The 20028-nt window shown below is 38.1% G+C and overlaps 1 protein-coding gene across 2 annotated transcripts; it reads right to left on the bottom strand.

The window, feature by feature from the left end:
- Positions 1–1636: 1636 nt before the first annotated feature.
- gabrr3a (gamma-aminobutyric acid type A receptor subunit rho3a) lies at positions 1637–18070 on the bottom strand. 2 transcript variants are annotated; one of them, XM_023299122.3, is made up of 9 exons: positions 17579–18070; positions 16901–17013; positions 11520–11587; positions 11199–11422; positions 10437–10519; positions 9622–9759; positions 7785–7937; positions 6425–6618; positions 1637–6282 (listed from the first exon to the last, which is right to left on the bottom strand). In XM_023299122.3, exons 1-9 carry the CDS (start codon positions 17719–17721, stop codon positions 5980–5982), a joined length of 1419 nt encoding a protein of 472 aa, XP_023154890.1. In that variant the 5' UTR covers positions 17722–18070; the 3' UTR covers positions 1637–5979. The 2 variants fall into 2 exon arrangements, with proteins under 2 accessions (XP_023154890.1, XP_054872926.1); XM_055016951.1 differs by lacking the exons at positions 16901–17013; positions 17579–18070 and adding an exon at positions 13031–13983.
- Between the last annotated feature and the right edge of the window lie 1958 nt (positions 18071–20028).

The following is a 20028-nucleotide window of genomic DNA, read 5'->3' as shown; positions in this document are numbered from 1 at the left end:
AGACCCTTCTTAAATTTTATCAAAATCCTGACAAAGACAAAGAAAAATGCCAGTGGTGGGTCTTGAACCTACTACCTTCCACTTGGTAATCGCTCTTCTTATCCCCTGAGCTACTCACTCAGATACTTTTTTTTTTTTTTTTGCGCATTTATCATCTATTTTTTGCCATTTTCGAGTTTTTTTAACTTGAGTCTTGACTCGATCGTTTTTCTCAGGAGGTTGGACTTTAGCCTTTGTGCTGGAGGGTTGAACCCTCAGTTCCAAGACTTTCAAAGCCTCCAGACCTCCCGAGTCCTCAGGACCTGAGCTTTCACACAGTCTGAGGGCTGAAATTTTCTAAGTCCCACAGTAGTTCTCTGTTAGATTGAACTTCCAGACAGTCCAAGGACTGATATCTTCTAAGTTCCTGAGTACTTCTCTGTTAGTTTGAACCTTCACACAGTCTGAGGACTGAAATCTTAAAAGTTCTTGAGTAGTTCTCTGTTAGTTTGAACCTTCAGACAGTCTGTTAATGTTTCGATTAAATCTTTAAGGTTTTTCTTTTTAAATGTTTTACCACCTTTTAATGTTTAATTTTCTTTTTAAATCCTTCATTGTATTTTCTGTGTAATTCCTATTTAAACTTTTATTGTCTTTAAGATATAATTTTCTAATTAAACATTTAAGTTTTTAATTAAATGTTTTGTTTTTTTATTGGATAGGTGTAGTGAGAGACAGAGAGGAAACAGGGGAAGACTTGCAGCAAAGGGCCACTAGCGGGACTCGAACCCAGGACGCTACGTCAGGGACCAGCCCCTGTACATGGGTCACCCGCTTAACCCGTTGAGCTATATGGGCACCCGTGTTTTGTCTTTTTAAGGGTTTAATAATCTGATTAAATGTTTTGCATTTTTAAAAATGTTTAACATTCTTCTTGTTTAATTGTATTTTTTAAATGTTTAATGATGGAAAATACTTTATCTGTAATTTCTAATATTTGTATTTTAAAAATTTTGTTTAATTTCATAATGACATGTATTGTAGCTTGTTGAATTATCTCATTCAATATTTTGTCTGTTTAATATAACTTAATGTAATTTAATGTTTAACTCTGTTTAGCTGATGTTGTATTTTTGCAGCAGTCAGTTTTACAGGGTTAAGAGCAACCAGTCAAAGGTTATTACTGAGGATTTTAAACAAAAACATTCAGGCAAACAGTTAACATCATAGGGTGCCTGACATGTTTGTTTTTTTTCCGGGTCGATACAGATTTTTTTTGTAATCAAGGAGATCAATAACCAAGATTTGGAATCACTACACATTTGCAGAAAAAATTTTTGAACAGCACATAAAGTTAAGTTAAAATTAAAATAATCACGAGTTGCAGCCTTTGCTTATTTATGTTTTACATGCTGAAGTTGTCCTTCAGTGTTTCACTGATCAGATTGTGCTGTGGGCAGGAACAAGATCAGAGGGAGGCAGCTGCAGCAGACCCAAAGTAGTTTCACATTCATTTATCTGATCAGATTTCAGGGGGCTTTTTTTTTTTTTTTTTTTTTTTTTTTTTTTTTTTTTTTAAAGAAATGGGACCAATAATTGAAAACATGCTAAATATCAGATGGGATCATTGGTGTCACAGGACATCTGCAGACACAGGTCAAAGATTACAAGGAGTTTATTTAACGAATGAAACTAAAACCAACACAGAAAGGATAACTAAACCAAGGTGAAAACAAAAAGGGGAAACCAGACTAATTGTAGGAGAAAGGTTCTGGTTTCAAAGTCTCTGGTCTGGCAGAGAGCGGAAGAATGAAGAACCGGGCCTTCGTGGATTAAGGTGATTGAGAACAGGTGAATCAACCCCCACACCCGTGAGAGAGATGGATGGATGGATGGATGGATGGATGGATAGATAGGTAGGGAGGTAGATGGACCATAGATAGATGGATGGATAGGTAGATTCTGCAGTGGGGAAATTTTCAGTGTGGCAGTAGCAGATAGGAAAAAAAGTAAAAAGAAAAGCAGCACTCAGTGCACAGATATAAATAGATGCTTTCTCCTTAGAGAAGAAATAGAAATGCTTGTAAAAAAAAAAAAAACCTTGTGAAATTGCACATATTGACTTATTTACATTTTATTGCAGTTACTTCATGGGTGATCTGAACTACTGGGAGCAGGCTTGATTGAACACAGTCTGACTGCTGCAGGAAGGAAGGACCTCCTTCAAACATCGTGGGTGAAGCAGTCTGTCCCTGAAGGAGCTGCCGGTGATGGTCCTGTTTCCTGCAGGGGGTGGGAGATGTCCTCCATGATAGACAACAGCTTTGTCATCATCCTCCTGTCTAACACCAGCCCAGGACAGAGCTTGCTTTCTTAACCAGTTTCTTTAGTCTCTTCCTGTCTGCAGCCGTGATGCTGCTGCTCCAGCAGACCACTCCATACAGGATGGCTGATACCACCACACAACCATAAAAGGTCCTCAGAATTGCTCCGTGCACCCCGAAGGACCTCAGTTTCCTGAGCAGGTGAAGTCTGTTCTGACCTTTCTTACACCGTGCTTTGGTGTTCTATCTCTAGACATGTTTGAATGTCTTTATCAATAAATGGTCAAACACATGTTGAGTGTCAGCTCAGCTGTTTGTTCCACACATGTATATGTTTCTATGTGATTGGTGTCTTGCAGTCAGAGTGTAAAGAATTGAAGGTGTCAGAGGCTTTCTGTGGTGAAGAGGCTGCAGGACATCAGCTGCTCCAACAGGTGACGCCTTTGTTCTTCGGCTCCAACCAGAACCAGCAATAAATCAGCATGAGCTGCAGCTTATCCACCTCATAGAGTGTATAATAAAGAAACCAAGAGGTTTTAGTTGATAGCTGTCTCTAGTGAATGACCAGCAGTGTCTTGTTCAGGTTGTGGGGAGAAGTAAAAACCTTACAGCACCTGGTATTCCCAGGTAGTCTCCCATCCAAATACTAACCAGGCCCAACCCTGCTTAGCTTTGCAGATCAGATGAGATTGGGTGTATTCAGTCTCAGAAACAGACCTACAATGTAAGTTCTGTACCTCACATGATTCAAATCTCCACTCACACTTTTTATTTGTCCTTTGATTGCTCCAGTACTGATTGATGCCATCATTTAAGCCAATTTACAACAACACCTTGTAGGAAATGTGGTGCAAAGGTAAGTTCTGTGCATCACATGTTGAAGGTCCATTGTTCAAATCCCCACTCACACTTTTTATGTGTCCTTTGGATGCTCCAGTACTAATTGCTAGCATCATTTAAGCAAAGTTAGAGCAACATCTTGTAGGACAGGTGGTGTAGAGGTAAATTTTTTGCCTGGCATGTTGAAGGTCCCCGGTTGAAATCCACCTTAGTACCTTTATTATCTTCACCTCCTTAATAGTTTTGTGTACCATCATTTACGAAAACTAACAGTTACAAGCAGTAGGAAGGATAGTGCAGTGGTAAGTTATCTGCCTCTCATCCAGGAGGTTTTTGGTTCGAATCCAGCCCAGGGCTCTTTTGACACTTTTTAAGATAAGATAAAGATAAGATAAAGTTCTTTATTTCTCCCCACTCTAGGGGAAATTTACATTGTTACAGCAGCTTTATTTACAATATATACATACTTTGGCTGTATGACAACCTCTTTCAACCATCATTACAACAAAGTCCATGAAGGACCTTGTGTGAAAGATAGCTCACACATAGGTTGTGTGTCTGTCATGTGGAGGGTCACGGTTCGAATCCCCACTGGGAACGTTGTGGAGGATGATAGCGGAGTGTAAAGGTTGTGGTCTGTGGTGTGGAGTGTCAGTGGATTGGAGTTGAAGGGTGGTTCCAGCAAAAACAAGAAGTGCCCGAAAGAGCGTAAAGAGCGTAAAGAGCGTAAAGAGCGTAAAGAGCGTAAAGAGCGTAAAGAGCGTAAAGAATATTTTTGGCGAATTTTGCCCAAATGTGAAAAAAAAGCTTGAGCAGAGTGGGGGATTGAACCTGCACTCTCCAGGTTCCAAACCACCATCACTACCTCTGGACTACCGGTCCTACATACCCAAATGCAGGCTTTTCTTCTATTCGTCAAGGCGGTGACATCAACACTGAAAGAAAAAAAAAACAATCCACAAAATCAAAAAAAGAACATAATCTACCTACAACTTTTAAAGAACACGCTAAAAAACACAATACTAAAAAGTCACACTCTTCTCCTCATCACTCATTTTTACATTTTAACACAATTTCAAAGCCACACAAATCACATTCTTCATGTCAAATCACTTCTCTTCACTACAAATGGGAGAGAACAGCAAACAAATAAAATACAACTTATGGCTTAAATATCTTCAAAATCTCTTTGCTATTCCTCTACATTCAAATTCCTCAACACCACTCAACAATCACCTGCAGGATCTCTTACTTCTTTCTTAGCTCTGACAAAACATCTTCAAGACTCTGAGAAGACAACTCATTTTCAACACATTTGCTGCTTCGTCTAAGTGTCCACACACATCTCCAGTCATCCACAGGCCTCACCACTGATCAGCTGCACAAACTTACATGTTAAACTTCTCCAAAGATAAAATACAGGCCCTTCTGTCTGATCACAACTTTTACTGGTGGCTCATATTTCAAGTTCATTTCCTTGCAAAGTCTTTATTTTGGATTAAAGTGGGATCTGTGACCAGGCAGATCACTTGTTTATTCTTAGCATTTGGATTTCACTGACATTCCTGTCATGTAGAAAAATAGAAATATCTTTGCATTGATTCAGCTAAACTAACTGCAGACACAGAGGCGTAAAGTTCAACAAATGCTGTTTTTATTTACTTCACTGGTGACATCAGTAGATGCTTGCAGTGAAACCACCACTGCAAATATTTATGCATTAAAGTATCACAACTGAAAACTCCCTACAAACGTCCACTTCTAACACCACAAACATTGTCCAGAGGAAATGATATTAGCTGAACATAAAAACATGTAAAACAGCTCTGATGCTTTCATCCTGAGCTCCACTCAAACATTTCACTGTGCAGCAGCTCAGCAGTTTGTTTAAGAAAAGCATTTAGGTTCAATCTGTGAAGCCCAAAACCCACCAGCTTTGAAAATGACACCATTTACCAGAGTCACAAACTGTAAAAACAGAAGGAATTGTTGGATTTTCTATGTGAATGTGTCGCCTCTCTATATATAAAAATAAAATTTCTAATGTATATACAGTAAAACTTCTAATATTTTCTTTAAGAACATAGATCAACCAAAATCCAGCGAATTTCAGTGGATTTTGTTTGATTTTTTTCATGAATGTTCTGAAGAAATATTTTTTTTCTACCAAAAAATGTTCAAAAATTTCCCAAAAATGTTGAAAATGTGGACATCAGAATTTTCACTGTGAAAATATATGTCTTTTTCCGCATTTTCAAACTTTAAAACAGGTCAATTTGACCCGCAGGACAACATAAGGGTTAAATTATGACGTCAAAATCACGTGTATTAGCAACTAACACTGACTTCAAAAATTGCTTGTTTTTTTGGTTATGTAAACCTCCAAAGGCCAAATAAGAGCAAAGAAGAAAATAAGATAAAGCTTTGTCCGAAAATGTGTAGCTAGACACACACCTTTAATAGCATACATTAAGTTTTAACGATGTTGTACAACATTTAAAGACTTTATTGTTCTGTGTCTAATCAAGCAATAAAATAGAATCCTAAAAATGTTAATATATTTGACTAAAACATCTGCTCTTATAAAACAGGCATGTCAAAAACATCCAAACATTCATGAAAATAACATTCATGCACTGCAAACAGTTCAAATCGGATTTTCTACATGTTACAACTGAATACCTCACAAGAGATATCTTTCCTCAGCAGCAGACACTGCAAACCTGAAGTCAAATCCCACAGCAAAACAGAGAATTGCAAGCTTATTGTAAGATTTTGCAGCCTGTTTAATGGCAAAAGTAGTCCAAAAAGACTATTCTGCAGCATAGTTAATATACTATGCGTACAAACTCCAGTAAATGATGTTGAAGAGCAGATAAGCTAAAGGAAATAAGACTCTGGAGTACGAGTCGATCATGTAGCTGTTGCTCATTATGAAGCTGAGGTTCTTTTTTAACGGGTGCCTTCGACGTAGCCGAGTGCCTTCTGTGGGTCCGGAGACGGTCGAGTTTCGAGACTGGGTGTTCCTCTCTGTGTTTGGGGTGCTGGCGACCTCTGTGAAAGAAGCCAAGTCAATTTCGTTGTCATGGAAACAGCCATCGTAGGCCATAGCCTGGGTGGCGTTGTAGGAGCTGGGGATCTGCAGGGACAGAGGGAGCAGAGCAGATGACGTGAGGCTTCGAAGGATTGCCAGATGGTGACATATTGGTTTCTGTGGGTCAAATGACGGCGTGTGAGATTTAAGAAACAAAATAGAAAAAAAAAAAAAGAATATGAATGACCTTTGCCCTCTTGAGCTTCTTCATCTCCTCTACAGTGGTGAAATAGTTGACAGCGGCATATTCGATGACTGACAGAAAGACAAACAGGAAGCTTGCCCACAAGTAGATGTCTACAGCTTTGACATAAGACACCTGCGGCATAGAGGCTGAGACACCAGTGATGATGGTGGACATGGTCAGAACGGTGGTGATGCCTGGATACAGAAAGCACAGGTACAACATATTATTAGTGTTAAAGATGCTGCTTTGCAAATTTTGGATGGATTATACTATGCAGGTAAATGCAGGTCAGAACACCAGATAGCCACAGTGCTACAGGGTACAATATTTCTAACTGTGAAGTGGCAAATGTTTTTCAAAGTATTAGAAAAAGTCCATTTGCAGTTGCCCATTACTTTTGAATTGATGTACACCCTAAAGTGGTAGACCATTTAGACTGGAACTACTTTTGCATTTTTCACTGTAAACTAAGAAAAATAAACGCAACTTTCTGTGTCATTTCTATCTTTTTGTGTTATTTAAGCATTGGTTTGTCATTTGTGTCTTTTTGTGTAATTCTTGTGTTAATTTAATATGGTTTTGTTATTTTTATTTGTGTTATTTTAGCATCGTTTTGTGTCATCTTTGTTTCTTTTTGTGTCATTTTTGTGTTATTTTAGCATTTTCTTACTAAGCATCTCTCATATATAGCTCAGTCAGGAAAACGAACCAAATCTCAGCTGAAAATTGTGATGTTTTATTAAAAATCACAACTCAGCTGCAATCAACAATCACTTGACAAAAAGTACTAGGACTTTTCAGTTAAAATGGGCTGAACTGCAGGCTGTGTCTAAACAGAGCAGTTATACAGAAACACAAAATGTACCAAATAAAATATCTATTGAACATAGAGCAACCACGTTTTATTACGTACATATTGATTGTGTTTTTTCTTGCAATTTTGGGGAAAAAAATGATCGAAGATGATCCGTTTTTGCATTTTTCTTTTGTAATTTAAAGCATTTTTAACTTTGTACTTCTAGCCATGGTTGTGCTGTTTCCATAGAGGTGCAGGGCTTTATATTGCAGTCAAAATGTAATGGAAGAAAAAGATACCCAGAAACTGCTCGGGTTCAGAGGTTAAACGAAGATTTTTGGGTGGATTAGACAAACGAGATACAACACATTAACGTGTGAGCTTTAAAGATGCTGATAAGCAGGTTAACTCCCAGTATTTTCAGTAAAATAGAAAAAATCGACATAATGATTTTTTTTTAAGTGAAAATACAATTTTGCACTATTATTTTGAGTAGCATGTGAAGCATTCTTTTTTAAAAACATTAATGGTGTTAATGGTCATATTGACTCATTGTGTCTGTACCCAGAGAGACTCGGGCAGGTACGGCTCTCCTGTCGATCCAGAAAGACACCCAGGACAGCATCACCATCAGCATGGTGGGAAAGTACGTCTGAAGCATGAAGAAGAAGATGTGCCTCCTCAGAATGAAGTTTATGTAGAGCCGATTGTACCAACCTGAAACAGAGATAAATGGACAGAAAGTGGAAATGGGGCAGGCAGGGTGGGAAGCAGAGTAACAACGGTTAGTTCCAGCAGAAAACAAAGCTACCATTCTGGGAAAACAGTGATGCAGGCTTGTACAAATGACGATTCTCAGAAAGTACAAGATGAACCTACAAGAAGAACCTCGAACTCAGAGGAGAAGGCGATTATTTTCTGGGGCAGATCTGTCTAGAGCTGCAGTTATATAACATCCTCTTAGAGCGGTTTGGTCCCCACAAGATTATTTCACACTGAGATGAAAATCTCTCTGGCTCCTTCTCCGGCCTTCTTTTCTCACACTGAAAATGTGCCAGTAGAAGCAGGCAGCATTTCAAAAAGTGGGCTTAGTGGTCATAACTCTAAAATGCTTAAATTAATAACGCATATAATCCCATAGAAGCAATATTACATGACAATATTACATGACATTATGAAAAGGGCAGATGGTTTCTTGAATTAGATTTTCTTTAGCTTTTGACCTTAAAAACTAGATAGAAATAAAAGCCTTTACTAAACTTTAAATAGTAGTGATGCTGACATTAAAGTATAACCAAATAATTAAATGTGAAGAACACACTGAAATAGGGGCATTTTTATAATTAAAAAAAGCCTCTCACAGACTGCTCTCTCTCCTCATCATCACATCATAATGAATCAATACCTCGCTGTACTGCAGAAAGATATTGATTCACTTGTCATCATTTTGGAAACTGTGTTCAGAATCACTCAGTCGTGTTTATAGAGTAAAGTGGCAGCTGCTTAGTTGGCCTCTACAAACTGGAAATAGGGCAACAGGTAACAAAACAATGTTTTAATTCATGAGCTCTATGTGCTGGTTGTTGGATTTTGTTACCTTCAGACAGAGTATATGAGTGGTTTTATCTTATTACAAAACTCTCAGAGAGTAAAATGATTTGAATCAAAAGTTGGAGATGCTTCGACCTACTGATACTTTGTCACAGAATAGAGACAATTATAGCTGACTGACTTAGGTTAAAAACCCCTGAAAAGAGGCCAGGTCTTATTTATTTATCTCGTTGTGCGCATGAATTCATAACTGCCTTAAAGCCGGGTTGACAATACCGGAGTTTTAAAATCATTACAGATTATGATATCAAGTGCATCACACACATAGAGAGGAATGTCACAGATATTTTTCTCTCTAATCTCAGACATCCACACACTGCAGGATTATTGTGCCAGACAAAGCAAAGTGCCACCTCATGTGATCTCATGGGAAAATGAGAAGAAAATGGACACTGTGGATCCAAAACCTCAGGGGTTGGAATGATTAGCAGCATGCACTGTTTCAGCTGGTGGTATGATAACCGTAACTATCTAGATTTCAACTCATCTGTATCAGATATGTTTGATATGACTGATAAGTCTGTGAGCAGTTCAGGAAGTTTAAGACAGGATCTGCTAACTCCTTATATTAACAAATAATCGGGACCCAACATCGAAGAGCACAAATGGAAAAAAAAACAATAAAAATCCTGTAGTGTGAGCCCTGCATAATGTAAAGAAAATATAATGTTACATAAGGTATAAACATCTCAAACTTTCTCTTTTAGTGAGTTTTAAGTGCAGGGGTCAGGAGCTCTCTGGCTGTTTCCAAAATGGACTCGAAGAACCCCAAGACTCCAGCCTCACGTACCAGTGCTGCTGTAGAAGGCAAGGCCAAAAGAAGGCTGGAAGTCTTCAACAAAAAACTGAGAGAGCACAATCTCTTCCGTCCGTAATGAATCGTTCCCGTTCTTCCAGTAGAGCATCAGATCATTCTCATTGTAGGCATCTTCAAGAGAGGACAGAAAAGGGGAAGTGAGGATCGCTTCACATACTACAGCCTCTTTTAGAAGAGTCATGGATGTTTCTCTCAGAAAATAGGAGAGAGATCACAATAAATGAACTCCAGACTCTCCTCAGAGATCAGCATCCATATTTTATCCATGTAATAATTTTGAGAGATAAAGAGAGATATAGAAACAGACAGAAACAAGCTAAAAATAATCCCCCAAACTCTACGTAAAAAAGTCCTAACGTCTAAAAATAAACCCCGCTAAATCCTGTATCTGAAAGACACACATGTAAAATGGACAGAGATTTGACCTGAGTGAGGATTATGGCTTGTTTACTTTATGCAAAAAGAAGATGGTTACAGTGTGCCTATGAAGTATTGGACTGAGCTGTGGAGTGTGTCTCTGTTCCCAATGAATTACACTCAAACATATCGAGTGGTGTTTTTAACCACGTACAAGGATACTGTTTAATAATTTAACATGCGGAAAGCTTTCTGTCGCCAGCATCTTTAAATTATAAAACAGTGCATCAAAGGTTGTGTAACATGTTTACCAGCAGAATGTCAAGCAAGGACAAACACATTTAATGCAGGAATTAAAATTATTTCTCTGGAAATGACACTGGATATCCTCTGAGGCATTTGCAAGCAGACATCTCTAGTTTGATACTCACAGCTCTCCAGCTCCAGCGAGCAGTTCTGAGTGTCCAGAGGGAAACTGCTGAAGTCCATGGAGCAAAGTGCAGTCACAGTGATCCTGAAATGCAGTTAAAAAAACACTGAATAAAAACAGTAATTCTTCAGCAACTGTGTTAAAAAAAAAAAAAAAAAAGTTAGATTTGTATTAACAGGTGACTTTCAGAGTTTGACTATGCAGATTAACCTCAGTGAACCCGATTACAGCTGTCAGAGAGGATATTAAACAAAGCTGCTGGACTGCAGTTTAACTGATAAAATGCAAACGGCAACAGAAACTGCAGCAAACCATTAGTAGAGACACTATAATGTTGACATCTGTGACTGAAATGGATATGATAAATGCAGACGGAAAGCTTCCTTTAGCTTCCGTTTCCTCTTATCCATTCAGACTCTGCTGACTAAACCCTGCAATATGAGTTCAGTGGGTTAGTTTGCATCCCGACTGATAACGTTTTCGAAACATCTTATTACTAATTTAGTTGTGACTTGTTGAATTATTGTAAAATGGGCACCTAAGGTTAAAGTGGGAAGAACCACACCCTTCCTCCTCTAAATCTATGGCTGACCTAATAAGGTTCTATAATCCTGCTTGGTTTTTTATTACCAGTAGCTAGTGGTGGCTAATGCTATAGCTATGTTGTGCAGCTGCTATGATTATGCTCCTGTTATACTGCTTTTTAAGGTATGTTCAGTGACCACTGTAGCTGTTCAGGAGAAGACAATGATGTGTTTTCTACCTCACACTGTAGAGGATGTTTCCATCAGGATAAACCCTCAGCATGATGTTCTCCATGGTTGTATCATGGATAAAAGAGCGCTTAGAGTGGACAAAAAACACATCCGGAACCCAAATTTTCTTCACAAGACGTGCATCGAAGGTTCGACTCTTGTTGTTGCTGGAGGGGAAGGCCAGGCGATCATCCTGCCAGTAGTGCCTCAGGTAGAGAGTCATGGTGAAGTCCTGATAAAGAATAACAACACTGATGCTGCCGTCCAGCAGAGAAAAGGAGACAGTTTTGATTCAGTGGATTAGCGAGACAAATCTCCAAGACACATACCATGTTGACTTCAGATATACTGTCAATGCTCTCCACCTGAACGTCGATGCCGACAGGAATAGCTGAACCTGCAAAGGTCAAAGGTTGTGATGGATCAGCTTTAAGCCACACTTAAATAACATCTTCTCCGAATCATCTGTACATCTGCCACCGTATGTATTTGTGTAAAACCTGTTCTGGAGCTATAAGCTAACACATAAACCAATCAGAAACAGCATTAAAACCACTGATAGATGAAGTGAATAATATTGATTCAATCTTGTTACAGTGGATGCTGCCAAAGAGAGGCTGATGTGCTAAAATGAAAAATGGGCAGAGTAAGGATCTGAGCAACTTTGACAGAAGCTACTGCAGATTGAAAACCTTAATGCAGACTCCACAGTAACCATGTTTTTTGTTGTTGTTGTTGTTTTGACAGTCTTTAACTATAATTTTATTTGAATAATTTAGTGTTATTTTCCAAATTTTCCCTATTTTGTGAAATTATAAAGCATTGCACAGAAACTAAAATATTAATTTACAACTACTAGTAAAGTATATGCCTAAACTGTAAGACAAAGTCTGCATCAAAAATCTTTACTTATATAAATAAGAATTTGTTCTTCAATCACATTTGCCTGTAAAATTATATTATTTTTATTGTATTTAATTTAGTAAAAAACATATTGTTTTTGCAGATATTTGCCGTTATCTGAAAGAAAAATTATTATTGTTATTAAAGTATTTGATATTTACTAGTGGTGGGACACGATTAAAAAAGTTTATCTAATTAATTACAGGCTTTGTAATTAATTAATTGCAATTAATTGCAGTTTTGTCAAATATTGCTATTTGACAAAACTGTCAAAAAAAGTGAAGTTTTTCAGGTCATATAAAATTGTGGTTGACAGTTGAATCAATGAATAGACATATACGTGTTTATAATGTAAAATTAATTTTTTTTAAAAGGAAAATGCTACATATAGAAAAAAGTGATTTTGATGACAAAGTCTGAATTTAGTTGTTGTTTCCACTGTATGGCACATAAAATCAGCATAAGTAGTTCAAGGAGCTTCAGAAAGTTGAAAATCCAGAGATTCATTGTTTTCATCTTTTCTGGGTCTGATGAATGGTGTAATTTTGATGGTTCTTTTTTTGGAATATCAATTTTTATTTATGTAATTTTTTTTATAAACAAAAAGCTTATAATTAAGTTATTAAAAGAGATATTTTTGTTTAGATTATTCCTCCTCCAAGGAGGCGGAGCCTCGACGGAGTAAAAACTTAAACCACAAAAATGTTTCATTTCTATTTATCTGCATTTTTCATCTGTCATTTTTCATTCACAGATTACTGCAAATCTAAGTGCAATTATAGCGATTTTATCCAACATTTTAAGACTTTCCGTAAACTGAAGCACTGTCTAGAAAAGTGGTCTATTATGGGATGGCTACACCGTTAGCCGTTAGCATGACTCGTAGCTAACGTTAGCTCTGGTGCGAACAGCAACATGTTTTACATTGAGGTGATACCGTCGGCTTGAAGTGACGCAGTGATCAGAAAACTCTTTGTTGTACAATTTGCACACAACCAGGCTTTTATCCAAGCTGCCATCGGGAAGATTTTTAAAAGAAAACTTTCTGCCCAACAAGCTCATTTTCGTCTTCCTTCACTGTTCACCAGTGCCTGACTTCACTCAGTACTTCCTGTGCTTCTTCTTCATGGCTACAGACAGACTTTAGGTTCATTACCGCCACCTACTGGGCTGGAGTGTTCATCAGAGTTACCGGTGTGCCAGAAATGAGGGAACTGAGGAGGGTGTAATAAATTACGTTATGATTTTTAAAGCGTTATTTTTCGCTGTGATAAATTAACGTGTTGACGTCCCAGCCCTAATATTTAAACTGGTTTGTTAAATTACAGACAATAACTACTTAAATCCCAGAAAAAAAAGTATTGTTTTATTTTCAGTTAATTATTTGTTGACTGTAAAACAAAGCAGGCTAAAACTGCACACACTGCCCACATCGCAAATCTATATATGTTTTTTTTTACAAATAGTAATTTTTTTATTTACACTGTGACTTTAAAATTACACTTTATCATTTTTTTTAGGTATTTGCTGTTATATTCAGTGTTTTCAGTTTTTGAGCATTATAGAATTCCACCATTTTTAACAAGTTTTTTTAAAAAAGATTTTCCCATTTTTTTAAAGTGGATTTTACAGAGCTTGCTTTGTATGGGGCTGTATAGCTGCACATCAGTCAGAGTGGCCACACTGAGCCCTGTTTCCTGCCAAAAGTGCCTTCAGTGGACACATGAACATCAGAACTACATGGTGTGGTTTAAGAGATGGCAGCAGGAATCAGGCAAGACGGCAGTGTTTTGCTGGGAAACCTTGGCTCCTGATATTAACGTGGATGTCCCTTGACACCTATCACCTGCTCAGACATTGTTGCAGATATGTACAATATTAGACAAGTGGCTTTAATGTTAATGGTTTAGCCTACATCTTACAAACAGCAGAGACAATAGGATGGATGACCCTGATGTCATGCTGCCTCTTAAGCATGACTCATCAGCTTAACATTGCATTCACGTAATCTTTTAATAAATACAGTAGCGCTTCAATATCATTCAGGAATAACACACAAATGGTAGATTGGTTCATAGACAAAACCTTGGATGAAGCCAAGTCTGCTGCTCACTCAGGCAGCCCTGATAAGATGCCAAAAATTACTTAAAAGGATTTATATTTGCCATGTTATCTTTCTGGAGCTGTAAGTGATGAGGCGGCATTATGAAATACTTGCCTGGACACTCGAATATTTCAGAGAATCTACAAAAACAAATGTTTTGAGATGATAGCTTCTCAAAACTACTGTTAAATTTAACCACATCACCACATGAAACCACAAAACGTAGCTTTAGTACTGGCAAAACAACAAATCCTTTCAAAATTTGCTGGTTTATTACCGTACATGAATTCTGACCTAGGGGGAAATAACCAGCACAGTACAACAGCCAGCATGGATATAAATCTCCTTTGTGTTACAAAGTTAAAAACCATAGCTTCATGTTCTGTAACTGACTATTTCAGCAAGAGCTTCATGTGTTTCCCAGCATGCAATAAGATAAACAATCACTGCCACTAAGAATCCTGTCTGTGGGTATTTTAGTTCACATGACCTAAAGTAAACCCAGACAAATACTGGCAGACAATGCAAACTATACAGAAAAGGTTGAATCAAGAAAACAAACCAAAGATCTTCTTGCAACCAATTATACAATCGCATATTCAAACATAGCAGCCTGCATGACTAAACCCAAACAATTGCTCAAGGAACTGAAATGTTGCAACGCTATGTGAAAAAGCACAATTTTGTGCTATTACATAAATATCCAGTCCAGTGTATAATAAGTGGAATGGTTCTTATGTCATCATCAGTGACAGAATACGGTTAACATATGATGTGTACTATAAACATCCAGTTCCCTCTGCCATTACCTAATGAAGGTAAGCACTCAGAACCATCAGTCCACGATTACAGTGGAGTAGTGAATTGGTACGGATTATATTGGACTGCTGGGGTCCTGAGAGTAAGGTCCTGTTTGTTTTCTATTTCACAGAGTTAGGTCACTGAAGCTCTTCCAACTGGTTTGAGCCTTTAAACTCTTATTTAATAGTCAAGTGCAGCGAAATACATTGAATAAAAGCCACATGTGCAGTTCTGGGAAGCTACAGAAAACAAAATAATATGGAGAAAACAACTATTTTTTTAGCTGTAATATTTTTTATGATTCAGTAACAGCTAATAAATACAGTTAACAAAAACTGCCCATTCACCGATGAAAAATTGTTGCAGACAACTTCTTTTTGCTATTTTATACTTTCATTCTATTACATTTCAGAAGGAAATATTGTACTTTTTATCGCATTTACTTGATGCCTTAGTCTTTGGATGAAGATTTTACAAAATTAATAATATAACAAGTTTTTAAAAGACATACTCAAAGTATTCCACTAATGGTTTCTAACCTTCTTAGCTTCTGACAGGTTACAAAACTAGCATGTAGCATGAGTCATATTTCAGATGTCTACGAGTTGTTAATTAACAGCTTCACTAAACAGCGATCTTTCCCTCGAAACCTCTCATATGGTTTCATTTCTATGAATGCCAAAATGATCCAACATCTCACCAAAAACCATAGATTACATAAACAGTAAAAAAAATCTGAGAAACAGATGTCTGACAGAATTCAGTTTTTTCTCTTTTCATGCACCATCTGATGTCCCTCAGATTTATCTGCTGTCTCTATTTATAAAGCTGTATATAGAATAGTTTAAACTATACTGATACACTGGTGATTCACTATCAGTCAAAAGGTCCCAACCAGTACTTTTACTGCAATACTTTCACAACATTTTGCAGCTAAAATTTATGTACTTCTACTTACATACATGCAGCACTTGTAGTGGAGCTCTTTTACATCAGGTTGGCACATTTATTTAAATAAAGGATGGGAATACTTCTTCCATCATTGCCCACTGACTGTTATTTTAAACAGAACATCATGTTTGGCAAGTTAATTTAAAGAGTTTCACAAGGTGAATTATAGACAAACAGCATCAGAAGATTTACTTATGTGAATCTAGGATTAGAAGAACAGGTATTAATAGATTATATAAATATGAAAAAGATAACCAGGAAATATTCTATTTTACAAGACACTAAATCCAACCATTAACACTTTGCTTATTTTGTAAGACCTTTTGTTTTCAAAGAAAACACGAGCTGGTACAGTGACACCAATACAGGAAGTGTGTTACAGGCAGCAGAGTGCTAAATAAAAAAAATCTGATTTAATTTGTGTTATGAGTGCTGGGAGTATTGTACTTGGTATTTAGAGGGTTTGCTTTATTTAGCCATAATATTATATTCTGAGGTAGAGCCTAATAACTGAGAAAACGTCTACTGACGAGATTGAGATTCCCGCTCACCTATTTGCTAAACTAGTACACTTACTGACTGGAGAAAATGAGCCTTCGGGTTTAATTCAATGTGAAATTATTAGGGAGTGGAAACATGGTGAGCATGCGGTGCCTGTTAGTATAGAAACAGTCAAGCGTGAACAGAATGCAGGCGCTTGGAAGCACGCATAGACACAGAATTAGGAACACAGCTCAGATTATTCTATCCGCACTACTGTCTGCAGTCATTGTCTCACACGGCAGACAATCTAGGTCACAAAGGGGTTTTTTGGGAGGCGTAATACCAAAGACAGCACAGTAACCTACATTAACCTCACTGAGTTGCCAGGAAAGCACATGGTTATTATAAATAATAGGAATATTCATGGGAATGAGAATTAAAGATGGATGGGTGAGGTGTGGGCCTTACCTCCGAAGCCCGGCCGCATTGCAAAGTCATGGTCTTCAATCCGGAGCAGCTGCTCAGATTTAATTAGCAGAGACTTGGTGCTGTCCAGCTTTTTCATCTTAAGATCCACCCGTCTGGCAAACGAGAGGAAATAGCAGCTTGTGTAAAAATCTCTCTCTGTCTTTCCTGAACTTAAAACAGAAGTGACATCTGGTCGATGGAGTTAGTGACAGTTAATTGGACTTTAGCACTCTGATTAAAACCAAAGGCTTCGACCTAAACGGAATGAGTTCTTTTATTTTCAGTGTAGTGACACTGATTTAACACACTTGTTACTGGGTTAGAGATATTGTGTGTACTCGATTCTATCTGTCTCTTCAGTTGATCTCACAACTGAATTAGTTTTTCCATGAAGAGGACTTCTAGAAACAAACCAAATTGATTTCAGTGGTATAAATGACTTTTTTGGTCAGTCAGAAACAATCAACAGCAATTTTCCAGTCAATATGTGCATCACATGATCCTGTATATGGCCTGCAGCCTTGATCTACTTTGCAAACATTGATTAATGCATTATGCAACAATGTTTGCGAAGGTAGCATCCAGAACAACCTTCCATAACATCCAAAAATATAGGTACTAGCTGTCAAAAGCTCTCCACAGTTACAGCAAAACATAAGAAATCCGGCTTTGACTCACCCTCCATATTTTGGTTTGGTGTTCTCTCCGACGTACTGCTCCTTGTGTCTCCTCTTGTTGGGGAAGTGGCTGCTGTTGAGCTGAGTGACAGGCCACAACCAGGCCAAGCACATCAGTCTTAAGGCCAGGAGGGCCACTCTCATGGTTAAACTGGGCTAGAAAGACAAGAGGAACCCAAATGTCCCTCCCAATTGGTCAGTGTCTCGCCCAGGGAATGCCACAGCTGTCCCCGTCCTCTACACCCACGTCCATGTCCCAGCAGCACTCATTCTGTCCCAGCTACGTCTGCGTTATCCTGCACTCTCATCTCCTGTAACATGGTGAACATCAGCTGAGATATCCGGTGCTTAGCTCCAGCGCACAGGCATTCCCCCTCCGGCTGAGTTTGCTTGTCACTGTGCCATCCCTCTGCTTACATCTCCTCCTGACACAACATGTTGCTCCAGCTCCCCACCCTCTGATTTAAAACCAAATATCAATTTATTCCCATAATGACAAAGGAATACCATTAATTCCTCTCTAATCTTCTTTTCTGTGGTTGGTGAAATCTTTCAGTAACCTACAAACTGCAGGCAGCAGAGGGCGGGGACATGGGGATAATACAACCAGCAGTTTCATCATCGTTCTGACCAGATAAAAATAAAAAGCCTGTAGCCTACTTTTATTCATTGCACGATTCTGCCTCGTGTTGAACTCCGTGGCGGTGGGAGGATGCAAATGATCCCAGCAGGACGACACAGATGCAAGCATATGTTTGGGTGGCATTTGGAAGCATTGCACTTATGACTCCCAAGTTGAATCCTAAACAGCTTTATGCAGATGATAGGGTTCCAAATGCGTCTTTAATTCATTAAATATTAGAAGAAGGATAACAGTACAGTGAGTGTTTAAGAAAAAAGGATTTTTAAAAGCTAAACTTCCTTGTTGGAATACATACTTCTGTTATCCAGCAGTGTGGTTTGTTTAAAAGCCAAAGAATAGATGTTGTATTACATGATATCCTCACTGTGGGCTCATTTGTCGAATCAAATCTACTTTTTAAAATATATATATATGTATATAGCATGTTTTAAAACAGCCTCAGTTGACCAGTGTGCTGGACATGTTATCAGACGGCAGCAAGAAGTTATGTTCAAGCACCTAGACAGGATGAAACTTGTAAAATCAGTAAAACAAATACCAAAAGTGAAACGGGATATCAAGTTGTAAGATGAATTCCTAAAATAAAACGAAAATGAAAGTTTAAGAGCATTAGGACCAGCCAAAAGTTATTGTAAAAAAATATGTATATCTGGAGATTTTTCTTGAAAATATCAGTGGAGAGACAGCATTTGTTCGTAAGAATAAGGCTGCGCCAAAACTTTGGAAAAAGATGGTGGATCTGCATACACTTGATATTTTGCTATTCACATTTTTAATTTGGGAAACAGTGGTTAGCACTACCACCTCACAGCTAGAAGATCCTGGATTTGAATCTTGTGTGGAGTTTGCATGTTCTCCCTGTGCATGCGTGGGTTTTCTCCAGGTTCTCCAGCTTCCTCCCACAGTCCAAAAACATGCTGAGGTTAATTGGTAACTCTAAATTGTCCGTAGGTGTGAATGTGAGTTTGATTGTTTGTCTCTATGTGTAGTCCTGTGATAAACTGGTGACCTGTCCAGGGTGCCCCCTTTCTTTACCCTGAGTCAGCTGGGATAGACTCCAGCCCACCACGACTCTTCAGAGGAATAAGCAGTGTATAGATAATGGATGGATGTAATGGAATTTTTTATTTTTTTCCATACTTGTCTCCTATCTGCTCTGTGTAAACACTGCCTGCAGTTCAGCCCAGATCATCCATAAAATTCTTACATTTTTGTCATATGACTGTTTATCACAGCTAAGTTACTAATGAGATCAGGAACAAAGAATGTTTAGTTTTTTGTAGAATCTGATTAAACTGAAAACTGTCTACACAGACTGGAAATCCAGCTCTGCCTTAAGACTGTGGCGCCTGGACCAGAGCCTGGCCTGTACACAAAGGAACTCACAAGAATGAGACACAGTGGTGTTTGCTGAATGTGATATAACCAGACCACAAAGTGGAGACACATTCAGACACATTTGCCAGGATGACAGTTATTGGCTCAGTGCTAATTAGTGTGAAGGTGATGATACAGTTCTACTCGGTGACACTTTTCTGAACTTTTCCTGGGGGAATTTCCAGTCTAGTTTGGTGATTATCAGCAGCATCATTTTCTTCACAAGACAGTTTTGTGAAGAGTAGACTCCCACAGTGCACATAGAGTGTTAGTATTTATGCACACAGCACAGTACAGCTCCAAAAACATCAGTTGATAAATCCATTAATAATGCTACACTTTTCCTGTTAACCTGTTTAGGCATTAATTTCTTAGTAGAGAATGCTTTTGGTCTTACTCACTTACAGAGCTCATTTTATACACTCAGCGTT

Source organism: Amphiprion ocellaris, chromosome 14, assembly GCF_022539595.1.
Source record: "Amphiprion ocellaris isolate individual 3 ecotype Okinawa chromosome 14, ASM2253959v1, whole genome shotgun sequence".
NCBI classification, from domain to species: domain Eukaryota; kingdom Metazoa; phylum Chordata; class Actinopteri; family Pomacentridae; genus Amphiprion; species Amphiprion ocellaris.
Note: the sequence above shows the minus strand (reverse complement) of the source record. Positions and strands in the feature narration are given on the sequence as shown.